The sequence below is a fragment of the Plectropomus leopardus genome, chromosome 2 (assembly GCF_026936395.1).
Source record: "Plectropomus leopardus strain MGB_pleo_1.0 chromosome 2, ASM2693639v1, whole genome shotgun sequence".
Taxonomy (NCBI): Eukaryota; Metazoa; Chordata; class Actinopteri; order Perciformes; family Serranidae; genus Plectropomus; species Plectropomus leopardus.
In genome coordinates this window covers 28,250,626-28,272,593 of record NC_142177.1, presented here as the reverse complement: position 1 = coordinate 28,272,593, position 21,968 = coordinate 28,250,626, and the positions used below count along the sequence as shown (strand labels likewise).

The 21,968-nt window shown below is 40.5% G+C and overlaps 1 protein-coding gene and 1 long non-coding RNA gene across 2 annotated transcripts in view; one reads left to right on the top strand and one right to left on the bottom strand.

The window, feature by feature from the left end:
- Positions 1–21,968, top strand: part of LOC148190229 (uncharacterized) — a 31,765-nt gene that overhangs the window by 7,441 nt on the left and 2,356 nt on the right. The window contains exon 4 of the long non-coding RNA XR_015779342.1: positions 4,670–4,899. This is a non-coding gene — a long non-coding RNA (uncharacterized LOC148190229). The remainder of the gene's footprint in view (positions 1–4,669; positions 4,900–21,968) is intronic.
- On the bottom strand, positions 597–16,438 carry epha2a (eph receptor A2 a). Its single transcript, XM_042507148.2, has 17 exons — positions 16,346–16,438; positions 15,496–15,563; positions 13,016–13,652; positions 7,346–7,501; positions 6,906–7,238; positions 6,356–6,483; positions 6,072–6,249; positions 5,466–5,568; positions 5,141–5,193; positions 4,926–5,051; positions 4,648–4,833; positions 4,483–4,544; positions 3,292–3,501; positions 2,950–3,099; positions 2,494–2,687; positions 2,010–2,165; positions 597–1,531 (listed from the first exon to the last, which is right to left on the bottom strand). The coding sequence occupies exons 1-17, from the start codon at positions 16,419–16,421 to the stop codon at positions 1,423–1,425; spliced, it is 2,925 nt and encodes a 974-aa protein (XP_042363082.1). The 5' UTR covers positions 16,422–16,438; the 3' UTR covers positions 597–1,422.

Below are 21,968 nucleotides of genomic sequence, written 5' to 3'. Positions count from 1 at the left end.
AATCCTTTTATTTTATAGTTATAGTTGACTCATGCATGTAAACATGCCCCCGGAGGAACAGTGGCTACAGTTCACTGTTGTTTAACCCTTTGAAACCTGGAGAGACATTACTTTTCTTGTACTGTTTTCATATGCCTTTCACAAATATTTAAGAGCAAATTGGTGCAAGGCAATAAGCAACTTGGTAAGAATTGTTCAAAAAAATTGCAAGACATTGATAGATTTAGAAAATGTTTTTTAAAAAGTAAGGGGAAAATGACTAGGTTTAAAAAAAGCTAGGGAAAATAAATATATTTATGTCGATAAATATATTTATTGTTAATTATCATTATTAAATGTATATATATAATTATTTTACATACAGATCATATAGGGATTTTTTTAAACATTCCTTTAAACTAAATGAACATTCTAATATGTAATGACCTGAACTGAACTGAACTGAACTGAACTGAACTGAACTGAACAGGAAATTAGGCTAAAAACATCTGTTCCAAAGATCATGACAATCCATCCAACAGCTGTATAGATATTTTAGTCTGGATTAAAAAAAAAACAAACATGTTTACTTTAAATACAAGAAAGTGATCCAGTCACAAGGAAACACTGTTTTTATTTAAATCCACCTGGCAAATATGTCCCAGAGTCAGAGTTACGTCTCGTGTCACAAAATACATAAATACAAAACAAAATAAATATTAAATAAAAGTGAACAGTTGTATTAAGACATGATGTAAACAAACAAAAGACTTGAGGAAGATGTGTCATATGATACAGAGACCAGCCACAAAACATAAGAATGTGTGATTCTTTGCCCTGAGAGGAATAATGATTCCAAATTATAAGTCTCATAGATCATAAAAAATTACAAAAAAAAAAAAAAACAGATTTAAGGATCCAGAGTCTCTGGCAGGATAAAGTGAGTGCTTGGAAGAAAAAAAACGCCCTTAACCATAAAGAGCATTAAATATTTCAGTCATTCAGCGAGAACAAGCCAAGCACTCTTACATTGTCTCACATTGTGCACTTACTTTTATATATATATTTTCACTACATCACATAACTTGTTTGTGTTCAACATATAAAACATTTCTACACAAAGATAAATTATTTTTCTTCTGTTATCATAAAGTACATAAGTGTTTTTGATCTCAGTTTGTTCTGAGTGGCTTGAAGGGTCCTCTTCAGTCACGCCATAAAAAAGAAAAAAAATGCAGCGTAGCTCAGTTTGACCCCCCCTCCCACACACACACACACACACACACACACACACACACACACACACACACACACACACACACACACACACACACACACACACACACACACACACACACACACACACACACACTTGGGTCCCCCTTGTCCGTGAGTGAAATGGCATGGTCGGTCAGTGCACTTTGATTTGGAGGAATGCTTAGATCACACTGCAAACACGCTGAGGGAGCTGCTCTCGTCTTTCAGACCCAGGATGCTGTATGCTATCCTCTTCATGTGACCGGGCAACCGCACGCCAATATTCCTGATGTCTCTGAAAGGAAAAGATGAATGGTGCCGTTAAGAATGTGCTAAAAACAATATGACTGTTTCCTCTAATATGAGAAATGTTATTTTCAAAAAGAAAAGTTACCAATTGTAGCTTTAACTAGAATACAATATCCTCACATTAAAACTAAAAGCAATGCATAGATGGTTGTTGCAGATTGCCTAAAGTTCTGAATTACCGGTTCACACAGAGAGCCAAAAGTAATGGATAAATTGTTGAAATAGCTGACAGCGCTGTGTGGGTACATCAGATTAAAAAAAGGCCACTGCTGTAGAAGTTATGGCAGTATGAGAGGAATGACATTTGTAAAGGCGCAGCGGCGTGTTTCAGCATTCACAAACTGGATAACAAATGTTAAAGCTGAGAGCTCAATGCTTCCTCTGTGTTGGTCCAAAATGTGGCCTGGTGCCAGATAAATCAGCACGGCGCGGCAGAACTGCACCTGTGCCATGTGTGCACTTACTCATGCCTCAAGGCGAGCACCTGCTCCATGGTCGTGACACCAGCGCGAGCAAAACTCTCGTTGTACTGGTTCATCTTGATAGACTCCAGCCACTCGGGCACCGACCTGAACATGGTGCCGTCGCAGCCGCTGGTGCTGGGCAGGCGGATGGACACGCTGCGAGGGAAAAAAAAAAAAAGCGTGTATTTGGATTGCTCATCATTTACTGCGACTCTGTTTACACTGAGAGCATGTGATGATGTTTGAACAAGGAGGAACCAGTTTTACTGTCAACATACTGCAGACACTTTTAGGAGACATTTCAATCATTTTTTTATCTTTTAAGAGCAAAGACCAAGCTGGGACAAACTCTTTAAGATGAGTAGATTGTACCAATTTTGTATTGTTTCATATTTTTAACAAAGTTATGTTTTTTTTTCTGATACATTAATTTTCTTTTACTTTGTTACCAGATCATAAACTTTATTAGAACTATTGTTCATACCGTGGATCAAAGTCAGCGATGGTCTTCAAAGACTCTGGGCTTCGTAACAGTTTGTCCAAAATGTTGACAATGTCTGTGAAGCGAGGTCGTTTGGAGCGGTCGTGCTGCCAACACTGGAGCATGAGCTGGTAGATGGCAGACGGGCAGTCCATTGGAGCAGGAAGCCTGAAGGCCTCGTTGATAGCCTTCATGACCTGAGGAAGAATGAAGGCAGCGCTTAGATCTGAAGTTTATTTATAAATGTGGTGACAGACAGTTTTAAAAAAGTGCTGTGTCCGTATGTTGACATTAACAGATCACTTGAAGGAGACGGTAGGAAACTAATTTGGATGTCAAGCAACTTTCAGCACGCACTCTCAGCGGTCGTTCACATTAAAAGTTTGACCTGCACAGGCCAAAAAAATCCTTCATCTCACCCGTAAGAGCTGAAGAGACGATGTGACAGATGAAACATACCTCATGGTTGCTCATGTCCCAGTAGGGCCGTTCTCCAAATGCCATGACTTCCCACATGACGATGCCGAAGCTCCACACGTCGCTGGCTGAAGTGAATTTCCTATAAGCGATGGCCTCAGGGGCCGTCCAGCGGATGGGGATTTTACCTCCCTGACAGGAGAGAAACGTTAACAAATCATATTTAATGGGTGAAGGGAGTGGAAACATAAGGCGCTGAAAGACCAACACTTTAGATTGGACACTTGAGAGTGAAAATACCATTAACTGTCTGACATTTGTTACTGGAAAAGAAAGGCCTGTTCTCTCTCTGTACTTTTTGAGAACTGTAGCTGTTAGACTCACTCTTGTTGTGTAGGTGCCCTCTGCGTCGTCCTCCAGCACACGCGACAGGCCGAAATCAGACACTTTACACTCCAGGTTGCTGTTGACCAGAACGTTTCTTGCTGCCAGGTCACGGTGGACGTAGCTCATGTCTGCGAGGTATTTCATGCCAGCAGCGATTCCACGCAGCATCCCAGCGAGCTGATATGTGGGAATCTCTCCATCACGGTCCTAATGGGACAAAGAAAAAAAAAATACATATATAATAAAAAAAATTTTTTTTAAATACTTTATTGTTTAAAGATTTTTAACGTGTCGTAAATTACAATTAATACCAAACTTTTCTTTTTTTTTACTCTTTGAACAATGTACTTCAGTAGTTGGACATTTTGGGATAGTTCTGATTTTTTGCAGTAGGTTTGTGGTGCTTTGTCAGTGTATTACCTAGAGTACATGGCGATTAGCACACCTCTAGTTTGGAGAGGTGGCGACACGACACGGAAGCTTAACAAAAAACTCTACACATAAATGCATTTTAACCATCTAAAAAAAGTCCCTCCCGAAAAATCATATCATTTTAAGAGTAAAATATAGTGAGTGTTTACCTTACTGAAGTCAGTCTTTTATGACTCTCGTTAAAGCCACCAGACTCCTTTGAGAAAAGCAGTAATTTAAGCTGGCTGAATAGGGGAGCTGCTGGTCTACCGCTGCCTCGATCAGTTAGTTAATTTGTGTTATTGTGTGATTTTGGTGAATCCGAACAAACCCTTTTAAACACCAAACACACAAACAGGCTAACTAATCAAGGCAGCATCATACCAGCAGCTCCTGTGTTCAGAAATATTAAATCACTGTTTTTCTAAATGGAGTCTGGGTTTGAAGAGAGCGATTATCGGCTTCAGTTCACTTTTGGAAATCACTGTCTGACATTATGATAAAGCATTATAAAAAGTTCTAAATATAGCGTGCGCTTTTTTATAGGTGGCTAAACATGTTAAGCTGCCTCCCCCAGTATTCTGCTTTCAGCGTATACTATGTTAAAAAAATTGAGGGTTATTATACCGTGTACATTAGCTTATCTAAGGTACTGAAAAAAATGCAACCGTATAGAGAATTTGCAACTGAGTTTGAGTTTCCAAGGAATACAAAGGACTAAAACTATTAAGTTTAAGTCTTTAGCTCAAGTCATATGGCCTCCTCATTTACACCTACCTTCAGATATGTGTCGAGAGCTCCGTTCTCCATGTACTCTGTCACTATCATGGCGTGCTTGACTGAAAATTTAAACAAAAAGTTATGTTTAGTGAAAGAAAAGTATACGAGCAGTTAATACAAATGAGTTGATTGTTTGGCTTCTGTCTGAGATTATCGACTCACATTTGGTAACAACCCCCTCCAGGCGGATGATATTCGGGTGCGAGAATTGACCCATGATGCTGGCCTCGCTCAGGAAGTCCTGCCTCTGTTTCTCCGAGTAGCCCGGCTTCAGGGTCTTGATGGCGACGGCCACCTCCCCTCGCCTGGGAGTCTTCATCACACCCCAAAACACTTCCCCAAACTCTCCTGATTGGCGGACGGACAGCAGGAGGAAACATTAGAAACTGTGCCTGAGACTTCACTGAATGGAAGGTACGTGATTTAAAAAAAACACTTACCAACACCAATGACTTTTTGTTTGCTGATGGCACTGGGGTCGATTTCTGTGACAAACTTCTGGATGGCGATGTTAGGGTCTTCGTACATGTGTGGATCAACGTACGTCTTCAGAGGCTTGAGTTGATCTAAGGAGAGGAAATAATGGTCATTTTATTAGGCTAAATAACAACTCAATGAACTGTTATTATCATTACGCACAAAACAGTTTTCTAACCTGTTGAGAAGTAGGGATCTTCAGGTCCTCCCCTGCCGCGAGAGCTCAGTCTCCTGAGAGGAAAACATGAATAATCACTACAGGCCTACACAGAATACAGACTGGCTTTTAGTAATTGCAGGTCAGTGTCTGCTGAAAAAGACCAAGGCTGTATTTAATAGCAGCACCGACTATTACTGATAAACCCTCCCCGAGCTGTCATACCAGAGTATCTTTAATTAACGTGAGGCTGTGGCACATAATCACACAGTTTGCACGTCCGTAGATAACATTTATCTGAATGACACAGGCGTTGGATGTGGATATAAAGCATGTTGTTACCAACCGTTTACGCAGCAGCAGGACGGCCACCACAACGAGCAGGATAACCGCTACACCGACTACAGCTCCCATCACCATGGTGGAGTTGTTCTGAATCTGAGACTCGGCTGTGAACATCACAGAAATTGAAACGTTTATTCACCTTCATCTTCACCAATTATTTTTCAAAACTTCTCCATAACTTTTACATGATATTTTACCCTGTTTCCATGACTTTAGTAGTTAAAAAATATAATATTTGGCCTGCACCTCAGTAGAGCTGCAAATATTCCTTAAATTGAAGGAAAATGAATCACTATTTTGATTATCGATTAATCGTTTGTCTTTTTTTAGTAAAATTGTCAAACATTTGCTGGTTCCAGGTTCTTTAATGTGAGAATTTGCTGATTTTCTTTGTCATTTATGGTAGTAAATGAAGTCTTTGGGTTTGGACTTTTGTTTGGACAAAGGAAGCAAGTTGAAAATGTCACTTTTGTTACATTTAGTTAATTCGAAACCCCTTCTAGGTCCAGCTTTTCTAAATTTTTTCATAACCTTCCCAGGAATTTCATGACTGTGGGATCCCTGTTTTTATCTCATCATTCTCTGTAGATTTTAAGGTATCTGATACCTAAAGGTGAAGTAATGAATTCGTGCTCCACGCTGTAGCTGCCAGGGTTTCCTTCAGGACTCAGCGCCTGGACCCTGAACATGTAGGTAGTGTCTGGGGTGAGGTCATTTATCAGGACTGAACTTTTCTCCAAAATCAGGACTTTGTAGGTGGTCACATCACGCTCGCTCTCATCATCCTGTGAGGAGCAAAGTGGGTGGATTAGAATAATATCGGAGCAATTTACAGCCTCAACGTTGAATGAGGGGAAAGAGACACAAAAGAGCACAAAGCGCTCGTCTTACTTTTCTGCGGTACATAAGCTCATAGCGGTGATTGATGTGGGCTGGAGGCCTGCGAGACAGAGTCCAGGACAGAGACAGACTGGTGGGGGTGCGATCATCCAGATGGATCAGCGTCACCTTGGGGGGATCTAACGGTCGGTGAGAGACAGAAAGCAAAATAATGGTTAGTGACTAATCATAGTCTTTGGAAAGGACATTTGGAAATGAAAGCCTTTGGGATTCAGTGGGTCAGACTGAATTCCTCCTTGTGTACTAAGTCTTTCTTTTGGTATGATGGTTTTCACTGACAAATACAGCGTTACATGAGATAATGTCTGAATGTCTAAAAATGTCTGTTTGGGGTTGTGGACACAACAGAAAACTCTTTCACTGCTAAAAAACAACAAAAAACAACAACAGGGTTTTAAAGACCAAATACTGAATACATATGTCCTGTTACTGAACATTGCATTCCTGTGGGGCCCCAAACAATGGGAATGTAAAGCCAATCTAAGCAGAACAGAAAGTTCAACCAAAGCAGAAAAAAAGCTTTTCATGCAACTGAGCTTACCTGTGTAGTCCAGAGTAGTGGTGATGCTTGCACTGGGCCTCTCAATACCGAACTGGGACACACCGCTGTGAGCCTCCACAGTGAACGTGTAGTTCAGGTGAGAATCCAGGTCGGTAACGACGACTGTGGTATCCTGCAGGTCTGTAGGACCTGGCTCGAAACGGATCTTCTCGCCACAGGGGACACACAAGGCCCCGTTGCAGTTCTCGCACGCCACACTGTAGGTGAGGTCACTGCGGCCTCCGGTCACCAGTGGTGGGCTCCAGGACAGCTGCAGCCTGCCCTCTGCTGACAGCGTGATGGAGGTCAGGTCACGGGGGGCACTGGGTGGAGCTTGAGGAGGAAGTATATGACACATACCAGTTAGCGTGATCTTCTAACCTGCTTATAATGAGCTCTAAGATGACTTTAAGTAATATGACTTTGAGTGGGGTTGTTACCAGAGCAGGGTGACGTAGGAGGGTCTGAAGGGGAGCGGAAGAAACCTTCCTCACACTGGCACTCGGTGGCACCGGCTGTGGAGGGCTTGGTGTTATCAGGACAAACCCGGCATAACTCGCTCGATACAGATGGCTTGAAGTAGCCTGGTTTGCATTCTGTGTAAGAGAGAGGGAAGGCGTGTGTTGGTTTAACTTTTGGTGCAACTGTGAAACAGACAAACACAGGAAGGAATGACTGATCTAAATGCACACAATGAAGCTGTCTCTGTAATACCAGCCCGTTCCACCCAACAGGAAGCATTTGTTGTGAGTAACCTGTAATCACTGAGGCTTTGTATATGGAGGTATGAACAGGGATTTCCCTGACGATCTGCCTCTACTCGCCCTTTTTCGCCTGAGGGCCTAATCTCAGGTCACACTGCTGGCGTCAACCGGATGACACCAGAGCATTAAATCCATCAGGTGATCTGATCTGCCTTTCCCCTGTGAACTCTCAGCTCATATAATCTGGCAGATAATATTTCTTTTTTTGCCAAAGGAAATGGCACCTTGGACACTAGTGGAGAGTTGTGATGGACATTTCAGCCTGTAGATAAACAGCCTTCCAGGGCAGGGGAGGTTAATGAACATGCAGAGTGGACAGAAAAGAGCTGCAACTCAGTCTGAGGCTGATGTTTCCTCCCCTTCTTCCTTCCTTCCTCTAACCCCGGACACCCGTCGCAAATCACAGCATCCAAGGTTAAATAGTTACAGGACGAGAAAATCAGGAGAGAGGAAAAAACTGCTGGAGAGAATAATTTTCAGTGTGTTTATGGAAACAGACATTGCACATCCTTCCTTGGGCTCCAGCACCATAATAAAATAGCTTTAAAGGCCCAATGTGTCAATTTTAGGGGGATTTAGTGGCATCCAACAGTGAGGATTGCAGATTGCAACCAGCTGAAACTTGTTTAATGTGTGCTGACTGTTTTTCTCTGATAAGTTAACATCCAGGTATTCAGGAGGTTTTAAGAGAAAACCAAAATATACGTAAAGATCTATTCCTCTCCGAAATAAACTAATCTGTTGATTTAAAAAGGTAAAAACACAGAATAAATCAATTTGACATTAAAAAACTGTTTTTTTGATACTCTTGTCCTGGAGGGGCTACAAACTACAGTGGTCAACCCAAACAACATTATTAGACCATTTAGAGTCAGTGTTTGGCAGTGCAACATGGCCATCTCCATGAAAGATCTGCTCTCTCTGCCTTCATTCTGCTGCCTCCCTAAGGACAAGCCTTTCATCTGGCCCCTGTGCTGGTGGCCGTGAGAAGAGGTCGGGCGATCCCTGGACTGAAGACGTGGTCGCGTTACTTCACTATTCAGGCAGAAAGACCTTTGCACTCCAAGCATCACTGCAGCAGAGGAGAGGGAGCAGGTTGAGTTTGAGTAGGAGGGATAAAGATGAATAGATGGATGGATGGATGGATGGGGGATGGGGGTAAAGGTCTGAAGCACCAACAGAAGTTCTCTCTGGGGAGTCACTTGGCGGCAGTGGGGGTGTAGCAGAGGTTTGTTTCGCATAAGAAAAGGGGGCCAGCCCATTTCATCTTGAGCTGCAGCAGCAGGACCTCTGTCACGTACCAAAGAAACTCCAGCCCCATTCATCTATTGTCTCTGAGATTGGACAGAGTGGTGCCATAAATATGTTGCATTAATCATTATACAGCTCACAAATACCAGCATGTGTGCAGTGTATGAATACAGACAGTGTTAATGCAAACTTCCCAAAGTTTTTTGCATCATTTTCTTTAAAAATGTGTTGTTTTCTTTTGATCAAAAACTTTCATTCATCTTTTATTTCCCCCTCTTGATGCAAATTGCTCTTCTAATTGTCCCGCGCTCCTTTTTGACTACAACCAACACGTGAAAAGGACTTCTGTTCCGCACCGGTGCATCTGTTAATTGAATCTGTTTTCTGCTTTTTGTGTCGGCCCATTGTTCTAATGAGTGGGAACATGGATTAGGGAGCTCGTTGCGTGTGTTAACAACCGGATGAAAGAGCAAAGGGAGGCAAAGCGGGGCATGTCATTGGCTAACAGCTGTCCTGTTGCTCCACTAATCCTCTTGACTAAATTACACTCCACACCTAACTAAGCAGCCACGAAACTAACCACCCTCATGCGCCAACTGTCGTCTGACTCCCCACCCTCCAACTCTGACCAAGGACAACCTTCTTATTTGTGTCAGTCAGCATTCCTCCTCGTCGCGCTTTATTTCCTTTTCCCACAACAGTTGTGCTCTTCAGTGGAATGCACATGAGCCTCTGAGGAGATCACTTTCTCCAGTCAAATTGGAAATAGGGAGTCGGCTGGAACAAACTTTAGCATAATTATTGTGTTTTAACTTATGTAATAAAACATGTTTCCTGCCGCCGACTACGCAGGTCATCCTCCAGATTTTGGAATCACAGTTTTTCCCCCATCATGAATATTTCCTATCTTCCTCTGCCAGCTTCCGTTTCAGGTGCTGAGCTCAGAGTCCAAGTGCGGTCAGAGACCTCAAAGGCTGAGACATTCCTCTGCTGTGACTTCCTCCCCGCCTTCCTCTCTTTATTGTGTCTTCAACTTTAAACTTCAGAACAGGAATCACTCTTTGAAGTACTGTACGTGTCTATCAATGGTATGAAGGACTGCAACAATTATTTACATTAACAGGCTTTATATGACATTCAGAGCAAACACTACTTGCTATGTTAAGATAAAGTGGAGTAGTCATGCTCCCCCTCTGTGTGTTGTAATCCGAGCTTCTCCGTTTCGTTGTAGTGGTAGATGGTCTAGCAGCATGGGACTGTTAGGGCACTGTGTGTGTGTGTGTGTGTGTGTGTGTGTGTGTGTGTGTGTGTGTGTGTGTGTGTGTGTGTGTGTGTGTGTGTGTAAGTGTGTATCCCACTGGCTAGCTAATTCCTGCTGCTCTGCACTGTGCTCTTACAACAGTAATAGCTGATATTAACACTGTTAGCTCTCTCGGTATTGTTGCAACTGTTAGCACCATTCATTTATTCACTCTTTGTTTGGTCTATATCAGTGATAATTTTTGGACTGAAGGGCAAGTCGGCTCATGATAGGGTGCCGGTTAATCCACCGACCATTTTCTAATTTGCAAAAATTTAAAAATAAATTTCTTTTAAAAAATACACTCCACGGTGTATAAAAAGTCATCAAAATAGAGTTTGTTTATCAAAAAATTGTGCTAAGGAGGATCCCCTGGATCAAATGTCCTCAAATCCTAGGCCAATATTCTGTCACAAAATAGTAAAAAATGCTTGTCACAGTTCGCAAAAGCCCATAGTGATGCCTTTAAGTGTGTTTAATAACAGCCCCCCCCCCAAAAAAACAATGCATTAAGTTTAATGTATAAAACACATAAAAATAGAAAATCATTACGACTGACAACTGACTGACAAAAATTTTTTATCAATGAATCTTTTGCTTTTTTGGTTGAGAAGGGTTCTTAAATGATTAATCATTAATCAAAAATATTTGAGGATTAATGTTCTGTCAGTTTATCCCTTAATTCTTCAATCTGCTGTTTTATAGGAAGTGACTCCAAAAGAAACCAAACTCTGCCAGTCAAGGTGACTCAGACCATCAGGAGTCATAAACCGCAGCCTGACTCAGTCTAACCTCTGTGAGGCGTGTCGGCCCCATCCCTGTAATCTGTGGTTCCTGTCGCCCTAGCAACAGGGGCAAAACAAATACTTGCGAGGAGAAGATGCACCACTCAGGTAGTTATTCTGACACATTCACACGGCCCCTTCCTTTAGTCAATCAGTGCTGTAGGTGACGCGAGGGTGAAAGAATTCCTTTCAGAAATCCCTGCAGCGCACTGTGCCCTTCCTCCCCTCCTTCCTCTCTTCTCTCTGTACCCTCTCTCCCCCCACGTTTCCTCCAGACAGCTCAACACGCCACACCCGAGTACGCCAAAAGACAAATTCCACACAGACAGTAGGAGCACATACAGTATGAACACCACAATTATGTCTCTTACTGTACACAGCGTTTTTGTTTTTGTTTTGTGTATATTCTCAGGTCTTTCCCAAGGGAGGTACATATTTCAAAGTTTTTACATACTTAACCTTATTCTGGGGTCATATGAATAGACAAAAATACAAACCTTTAACAGGGTGTTCCCAAATTACGACTAGTTTTAAAATTATATGTGTCTCTGTTTTGGTACCTTGGTAAACTGCCTGCCTATAAATATGTGAATAGTTAAAAAGTTTACCCTCCTGTCCTTTTAACGAAGAACAATACACACTCACACTACATTCCAGTACTTTATAGCATTGTTTTGTAAGTCTCAAGTCTTTGCACTAAAGTCTTAAGTCCTATACCTTAAATTCTGAGCCCTAAACAAGTTAGACAGAGCTCCTCAACAAATGTAATGCAAATTTGCACTTTTTTGTAGACACAGGTTTGTTAAAAAGTTACTTCGCTGTTCGTTAGCCAAGCGTTGGTTTGCAAATGGTGTCAATATTAGCCTCGACATTGTTGTTTATGTAACTTCAAATATCAAACGAAGTTGGGATTTGTTTCATCTTCGTCTGTAATTTTAATTTTACTTTTTTATTTTTATTATAGACCTGTACATTTGGCATGCTGCAATTTGTTTTTGTTGACCACTGGAATTTTTGCATGAACAAAATTGTCTTTGTTTTCTAAGTTAAGTAATGTTCTTCATGAAGATGATCTGGGGAATCAAGTGTGGACTTGCTGGGAATGAATAGCGTTAATGTTAGTCTATTCAGGAAATAAAGGGAAACTGTTTCAATCTATCTTCAGAATTAGTAGACGTGAACACAGTGGAGTGAGCAGATTCAAAGTCATGAGTCATGTTAAAGTCCAAGTCGATTTTGCAAGTCTTTTTTTTCAAATAAGTGTAAAATCATCAAATTTGTGTCTCAAGTCTGACTCAAGTTTAAGTCAGTTTTCAAACATTTAATACTTTTTTTTTGTTATTTTAAGTGTTTTCCAGCTTTAATTAGCTCTTCAGTTTCTACTGAGCAGTGGATTGAGGGACAATAGTTTCCATCAACACCACATTCAAATAAACCATTACATTTAAAACCCATACTGATATCTTGGACTACACATTTGTCAGTCTTCAAGTATTAATAAACTCCACCTAGAGTGAGTAGTGTGAAATTGGGACACTGTTTCTTGTACAGTACACTATCGCCTCCAGCCATCAACCTATCCATAAACTAGCACCTCAGCCCGGCCCCATTCCTGGATCCTGAGAAAAAGTCTGTGGAAAGAATGTGCTGTTGGCCAACAGGTGAAGAGATGAGACACTCAGAATTTTCCCAGTGTTTTTTTTTTCTCATATCACATTGATCAGTCTGTGGTTGGCGTAAAAACGAAACAAAACAAACAGGTTTTGTCATCTTTCCTGTTTCCTTTCCAAAGCTTGATCCTGCTCTACCTGACCTGCTTCAACACCTCAGCACAGATCAGACAGTGATGGAGTGTTTTTGTGATTTCCAAACAAACCACACCCAATTAAAATTCCTCTGCTATCATTCCCTATACCTTACCAAAGCAGTGGTTGCTTCATTTACTACAACTCACATGGCAATGCAAGCATGTCTCAGTTGAGTGCGTGGCATGTTCCTGGCAGTGCTTACCTTGGCAAGAGTCCCCGGTGGTTTCGTAGCCGGCGAGACACTGGCACTGACCCACGGGAACCACCCATTCTCCCTCAGCTGTGCAGTAGATGCGTGGGGTGGCCTGACTGACAGCATTCTCCACACAGGCTCCCTCCACCTCCTTGAGGGCACCCGCCACTGTCTCCGGGAAGGCTGCCAAGCTCTGTACTGTGGACGGACATGTCTTGTAGTACACTCTGACAGACAGCAATGCCACACAGGCGCCCATGTCCTGAAAAGCCAGGTAGAAGCCCTTTCTAGACAGAGGCCCCACTGCCTTCGTCTCGGTGTTGACCTTCACCACTCGTCCTCGTGTGACCTCATCTGGAGCGATGGTGGCCACCTTGCGGAACTGGCCTTTTCGGAAGTTTGTTCCGACGTCGGCATCGGCCTCCGAGATATAAAGGTTGAAGGTTTCTTTGCAGGAGACAGAAGCCCCATCAAAAGTGTTGCAGTCTCGCACAACAAAACGGAGCTCCACAGAGACACGCGTCGTCCCCGGGCGTCGCTGAATGAATGTCGTGCGTAACCAGTTGTCCTGTTCAGTAGAGTCTATGCTACAAACACTATAGGTGTAGTAAAGTGTGCCGTTCACCACCGTCTGGGTTATCTCCCACTGTAGAGCAGAAAAAGATAAAGAGAGAGGAGGGAGATTTGTTTAAGGGGCAAAAGTCAAGCTCCAATAATGAAAGGAGAAAGAAAATTTTCTTCACGGAGTAAGTACAGGGTTCAGAGTCTTTGTTCTCGCTGAGAACCAGTTTTATTGATGAGACACCTCTTCTTTCATGCTGACTGAGGAGCTCATAAAGTGCAGGAGTGAGCTCGAGCTTTTTTTCCACACATTAAGATGATTGGCCTGAACATGTGCTGTGCTCACAACGTGTGTGGTTTTCCACTAACACACGAGGGTGCATGTGTGTCAGACACCCACACACAAATCAAGCAAATACTACTGTAGACTACCAACTAACATTTATGGCAGTTAAATGAGCTTTATAAGCACAGTGGCAGCAAAATTGGCAGCAATTAGGACTTTTTACGAGAGGGAAGCAATGACGAGCAGAAAGATTAAAAGCCTCCACTTAACATTTAAATTTAACACCTTATATGTTAGCAGCTCTGGTGTGTTTTAGGGAATAAATCAGTGTTTTACTTTACCTGTAGTTTAAAAAATATATATTTATATATTCCCACTATTTAAAAACAGTTTAATAAATAGGCCTCCCATTAGATTAGAGCAGAACTTTATGAGGTACCGTAAATCATTTAAGTCTGTGATATTTCTATTTTGGCTATAAGGCGATATGTAGAAAATTCCAATATTGGAATTATTTTAGCCCAATTCCTCAATATCAATATTATGACAGTATTGTAGGGTTGAATATTGGTACTGTTAGAAAGTATTTACAAAATAAGGTTTTATAAAAAATAATCATGAGTAATTTGGATGTAATGACTAAGTTAAGTCAAAATAATAGAATAACTAAGACAGCTCTGTAAGTTCATAAAATTGCATCATTTTACTATAATGCAGCCATTAAAACCAGGAAAAGACAAAATTTATGATACTAAGATATCCAATATCTAAGACGATATCTAGTCTCATATCACAGTATCATTATAATGTCAACATATTGCCATTACAGACTTAATTCTGGCCAAATTGAATATTGAATTTCAGGCAGTAACTTGAAACTATACTCCAACTTACATCGTCTACTCACTGCAGGTTACACAGCAGTTACAAAAATAAACTATTTGAATATGTTTCTTACACCAAATTCCACACATTGCAATAGTCATCCCTGGAACAAATATAAACACGTTAGAAGTGTGAGAAAGTTTGGTAAAAACAAAGCAAAGTTTGACGGACAAGTGGAAATCCTATCTGACAAAATGAGAACCTTTAGATCTTTGAGAAGGAAAGAAGAAACGAGGCCCACACAGTGGAAATGGCCCTCTCCTGTTGCTTTTTTTAGATGGAAAGCCACTGAACTATAGATAGAGGGATGGTTCTCCACACATGGACCAGTCTTTCTCTTTTTACTTATGTCTACCCACAAATGTACAGATCGTCTTGCTGCTGTTATCTCTAAATCCAGAGAGGAAGTTTAGTGCAGTCTTCTGTGATTGAGTAAAATGCACGCTGGTACTGTAAATTTAAATGTAGGTTGAACCCTGACATTTTAATGGCATTCATAAGTTCTTTATGAAAGGGTAGTGTTAACACAAGACTAGCCGAGCTCTGCCAAACCTCATCGAGCTGCCACTCATTCCATCTCTCCCAGAGAGCTTTTTTCGTGGGCTGAATGAGCAGAAAGAGGCCTCTGTTATTGTTGCTAAATAGTATTCAAAGTCTCATATCAACTAATCTTCAGCTGCCCTTTTTTCATTTGTTGTCAGTTTTAAGTCTTGTACTTTTAAGTCTTAAAAATGTCTGTTGAGGTATAAATACTCACTCCGTTCTCAAATGGCAATGTCAACCACCCCAACTCTGATCCTGAAGCTTTCATATCCAGTAATACTTCTGCAGGGAGAAATGGGAAAACATATGACATAGTTACCAGCACATAAGCAACCAATTCTGCATGAAAAAAAGAAAAAATGTATTTATTATGGAAAGCTAAATGTTTTACAAACCTACGACACCTCTGGCTCAGAGTGCGTATTTGTTTCTAAGGCTGTTAAATGATTTTAGAATGACTATGACATGACTGTACAATTAGATTTTCTGCCTTGATCTCTGGGGCCAACAGCTTTATGGGGGGGCACATGCCATGCTTTGACAATCTAATCAAGCATGTCGGTGTGATTCAGGACTTCATTGACCGTGTCCTCCAGGTCCAGGATACAGGACTAATAATGTCTGAGAAAGGCGGGGGCAGTTAAATTGCCATGACGAGAGAAGTACATGAATCTGCACTAAAAGTGAAAGACAAAGTCTGACATGTTGAGGCATTTCACAGGTGCCCTTTAACCCCGAGGTAAGGCCAGAACAAAAACAAGAAAGACTGCTTCACTATGTTATAAAGTGATATAAACTGGTATTTTTTTTTTATCATTTAAATTAATCAAAAGACTATAGAGTTCAAACAGTAAAGGGATATTTTCATTCACCACACTGTTTTATAGCTCATACTGACTGAAAACAAATATAACAGAAAGTCCAATTTTAACTTGACAACGATTTTATAACAGAAGTAAAACATAAAACAGGCCATCAGATTCCACCCTCCTGACTCACAATGTGCGGTAAAGCTCGGCTTCACTTGTTATTTCTTTTTACATTTAAAAAGTATGCCTACTTACGTTCTTTCGCCTGGAGGCTGATAAATACTTGATTGATGAATAAAAATAGGAACAGATTGACCCGACGGAGCTCCATGATTCCACACAACTTTTTAGATAAGTCGTGGTTTTAAGTCCCAAAGTCTCGATGCTCCGCTCCGTCCGTCCCTCTGACTCTCCGGATACTTCACTCTACCGGCTGAGTGAGCACGAGCCCGCAGCCCATTGAGAAACAGGTGGCGTCATCGCCCCGCCTCGCGCGCTGTGGAATGTTGAAGCTCTCCATATATGGCAATGCCGGGGGCGGGGCCAAAACTGTTGGCCCGCACCTGTTTCATTGAGAAAGATGAAGGCCTTTATAAAAATGCACTGTCATTGCAGTGTATTGATTTGAAACCTGTTAAATCTATAGTTATGTCTTGAATGTTATACACAATTATATATAAAAGTCACCACTGGCCATAGCTTATGTTAACAACAAAAGCTAAATGCAAAAGATTAATTAAACACTCTGTCAAGCAGTAATGGAAAAATACTAAGGCTATTACTTAAATAAAAATCGAAATATCATAATGTAAACCAGCATTAAATTGGGCGAGATGATTTGAATAAATATAGTCTATAGTAGAACAACACTAAAGTTATCAACAAAATGTTGCCTACAAAGAATCAAAACTTTAAGTTTTTTATGATGCAATTGAACCCTCACAGAATATATTATTATGTTTAATCCGTGGTCGAAGAAGTTCTTAGAACCTTTACTTAAGTAAATGTTTTAGCCAAACAGCAGTGTAAATACTCAAATAAAAACTCTTTGTAAGTAAAAGCACAGCAGAAAGTATCAACCTTTTTAAGAGTGTTATTATAGCCTGTTTATGAATATTTATTACAGATGCATTGTAGTATTTATTTTATAGTTGGGAATCAGGAACTTAGTTTAACCACTTTAAGTGCTATTGGGCAGTTGATCTGTAGGCTATTAATCCATCATTCTTAGTGTATGATAGGCTACCAAAATATGCAAATAATCAACTAAAGTACACATTTTTATTAATAGGGCTACAATACAGAAATCGAAATACTCAAGTAAAATGCAAGTAATACACAATTGTACTTGCAGTTAAAGTACACTTAAGTAAATATATTTACTTACTTTCCACTGCTAGTAACTAGTAAAGTAGTTCAATACCTGCTGGTAAACAAACAAAAAAAACCAAATTTAAACCTTTCAAATCTGATTCTGAATGTGAATAACAAATCAATATTTTATGGCTTGCATCTTGTGCATTTGTTTAACCCATATAACTGTGTATTATTTTATTTTTTTTTTTTGTTAACATATAGGCCTAGCTTTTCATGGACCTGGAATTTGGGGCGAACTGAATTGAACTCAGTTGCATTATTAAATGCTGAGCTTAAAGCAGTTTTTAAAAAGCAATACAAACTTTTTTTTTATTATTCCAAATGAAGTGGGTTTTTGTTTTTTGTATTTTTCTTTGCATTTGTATGGCATCCAGCTTTGTGGTCTTTTACATGGCATGGGAGTTTAATTACAGACTGAGCTTTACCATAGCATGGATGTAAATGATCCATTCTTTTCCTGCGCGGTCACACTTGCACATGGTGTTCAAATATACATTCAGGAACTGTCTTGGATGTTTTATTTGTGCTGAATCTTTAGTTCGGGTTGTAAATGTATCAAACAAAAAGCACCAATAATACAGTACAAATGTGTTTGGGCTTTACCAGGCTTTTAAATTGAAAGCGTGTTTAAGCTGGACAATCTTTTTTGACCGTCTTCCAAGTAATTGCCTGAATCCTCCACATCTCATCCAGGACTTGCCTTTCCCACGACTGGTAAAGGAGGGGTCAAGTGGGAGGGGGTGGTCTGGTATGAATATATGACTACTAATGAGACGTTCCTCATAAAGAACCTTACAATTTGGGTATGAATATGTGACCACAAAGAAGATCAGACAATAGCATCACCTAGCAACTCTTATCTGGAGGAATTTCGGAGTCAAGTCTTCTCTGTGAAGCGCCATGTACTTGGAAAGAAGAGCCCCTCCATTTGAGAGCCAAACACAGACAGCCACCCTGACAAAGGACCCCCCCCCACCCAAAAAAAAAGAAATCAACTGAAGAGGCGGACATTGTCTTGTCTGACGTTACCATACACGGACATTAATCATACAACAGACAGAGTGAAAGATGTTGGTGAAATAATAGATTAACAAGTTAAGTGTGGGCTGAGTTATGGCTCTCTGACCTTCAAACGACAATCGCTTCAATTACTTACAAACACAAATTGTAGTTTAACACGATCAGCATAATTCAAGCATAAACAGGACAAGATGAGAAGAAAACGAACGCCCTCTTATTAAATTATGCATTGCAGTTAAAGATGAGCCCCAATCCTCACAGCGATTTTATTTTTAGATACGAACGGATGAATTTCATTTGCTGTAAATAGTGAGAGGTTATACTTAATAATCTTCTCAATCAGAAAAAAAGTCATCTTAAAGGAACAGGGAAAAGAAAATACTGGACCGCACGATTACTTAAAAGTTTAATAAAGTGCAAAATGGCTGATGTTTTGACACAATGTGTCTTCAACGGAGTCAAACCTGATTCTGACTCTATTACTACATAAAGCAGTTTCACGTTAAAAATTTGTGTTTTTCCAACAGTGTTCAGCTTCCTGCAGAGGGGCTGTGAACAACCATGGCTGATTCAAAAAAATAAACTGACCTATCTTGAGCCAGTTTTTGTTTTGTCTAATTTAGGCAACGGTAGAAACATGGCAGACTCTATGGATGAGGACCTGCTCTTTATATGTAGAAATGAACAGCTTATTCTAAGGTAATGACAAGAAAAATATTTTTATTTTCAGGTGATTATACACCAAAGAAAACTTAATTATTATACTATATTCCATTTCTGCCAATATATCTCCCTAAATCCTACACACTGGGCCCTTAAGTCCCAACTGATGATGTTCAGGTTGAACCTTTTCTCTACACGTTAAGAGAGTTCGCATTTTAACACAATACCTCAAGCAGTGTGTAAATTCTCTTTTCATCTGCTATTTGTAATTCCACAAATATGTGTTGCTAATTGTTTAAATATTAGGTCTTTTTAGTAATGAAATTACAGTTTTATGTCTCTCCTGAGAAGATTAAATGTGATCTGCTTTTAAATCCTGTAAAGACCTGCCATCATGCATTAAGATCCAGCTGTCCCTCACTTTCAAATGATCTGACACACTTTGCTTTGAGTGTGAACGGCCACTTGAAGGAAACTTCCATCTTAAGCACTTGAGTCGCCCTTTCTTTCCTGTATTTACTGGTTTTGATACACACTGAGGTACGCTAAGGTGTTATTTTCGAGTGTGTTAATGCTTAGACTCTGAGAAGTGGTTTCTGTTGTCATCGAGTTCTCGAAGGTGTCAAAGGTTAACACCCTCTCTAACACACAAGTATGCAAATGCTTTCATTACAATACAGGCTTTTTTTTATTCACCAAGCAGTGCCTGCGTGCTGCTGGAGAGCAGACTGCAGCCTCACATCAGCCCAAACACCCCCACCTCCCTCTTGTCCCGAGCTTCTGAGGGTGATGACAACACAAAAGTACTTCACACTGGGGGCTGGGTCTGCATTTTGTGGGTCAGTGAATAGCAGGCCGGAGCAGCAACGCCATGTCATTCAGACCCGGCTCCCCTCACACCCCCTGCTTTCCTTACACTTCTTGTGGTATCAGCAAACAGAGAGGTGGAACTCTATTGAAAGCACCAGGGAGTTTTTTTGTGTTACTAACATAAAATGCACCCACTGTTTTCCACCATTCCACCGTCTCTGTGATGGCCCCAAAACCCTTGTTAAGAAATGATGGATTCACACCTCTGCATATACATTTTAATGACTATAGCCCAACCATCAGTGGTGGAAGAAGTACTCAGCTTATTTACTCAAGTAAAATAGCAACGCCACCCAATGACCAACAGCAAACAATCCATTACAAGTACGCATTTAACATTTTACATAAGTAAAAGTGCTGAAGTATTTGTAACAAAATGTATATAAATTACATTATTTTCCTGTTGCGCTATTTGTCAATCTAGCTTGTTTTGGTGTGAGTTGCGAAGTGTTGGAGATGTCGGCCATAGAGAGGTCTGCCTTCTCTTACATATGAGGGAACTAGATGACACTCGCGTTTGGTGCTCAAAGAGGCAAAAATATTATATTTGAAAAGCTCAAAAGCAATGTTTCTTTCCAGAAATCATTACCTGGTTATGATCTTCCACAGACCTTGTTGTGTGCAGTTTCATGTAGAAACTATTTTCTTTCTACTGAACTACACCCACTAACCGTATCAGCACAAAATTAAACACGCATCTACTCATGGAAAAGAGGCTTTTGAGAGTGTGAGATGTAAACATTAATGGCATCCTCCTTGGCTGAGATGTAACATTGGCTAGCTCAGTGGTGCTCTGTGAGCTAGCAGTAGATGCACACTTAGTGGTGTTGAGGAGGGTATAGGAAGGTATACAGGACAGTATTATATAGTAGAGTATATACACCCACTTCCTCCTTGGTAACCTATTCATCTACATAGTATTACACCCATTTCATTAACTACCACTACAAGACTGTGCACACGTCCTGTAGGCAGGTATAGATGGTATCACAATGTATCATAGTTTGCATGAAATATTATAATCTAAAAGGTAACTTTAGCTGTTTAATACATGTAGTGAAATAAAAAGGGTAAAAGTGTGTTAAATTGTTACTAAAGTACATCACTTAATTTAATTTACACTGTTACATTTAACCACTGCTTACATTGTCTGTAAACATTTAATTTTAATTCTTGGCAGGTCTGCTGTCAGGGGGGTTAAAGGGTACAGATGACCCTGGTCCAAGACTCACAGGGGGCCCATGCAAGGGTCTATGCACATCTGGTGCTGCTGAAATAGGTGTGGATTCATTTATTTTTCATTTCTTGGATCCCCACTATAGCTAATGCCAGTGGCACCAGTTTGTCTCCTCGGGTCAGAAATCCAGGTCAAGTGAGGGGCCCAATTTGGAAAATTTGGTTCCCTGCCCACAATTCCTATTGGGTGGCCTGATTTTTGGTGCTGACAAATTCTGTGCCAACATATTTGCTTTTATTGTTTAAAAAATGGCTGTATTTGTCTTAGTATATACTGAGTGTATCTCAATTTGATGCATTTACAATAAGGGAAAATTCTGATTTCATCTGGGATTTATTAAAGAAAGTGCAGAATATGAAACTCCACTTGGAGTAAAACAATGGGGAGCTTTCTGCAGTTACATCACTTTGCAGTGATAACCCTGTATCTCCAAGATTGCCAACTTCTCAAGAGTTGAGAAACTTGGTGCCTTCAGCCTGATAATCAGGCTGGATTTGAATGACTGAAAAAGCGGTGTGTGGTGTGTGGGCTCCTGATTCAGAGGTCTGGAACGAGACAAGAAGACGTGCATTTTTGAGATAATCCTGTGGGTTTGAAAAGGTTTTTATGAGCTTTTGAGGTAGGACTTTTGAACCCACGCAGGAGTGTGTAGTCCTTCCGATAACATAGAAATCACACAAGGCAAAAACAATCAGATGTGACGACAAAAAC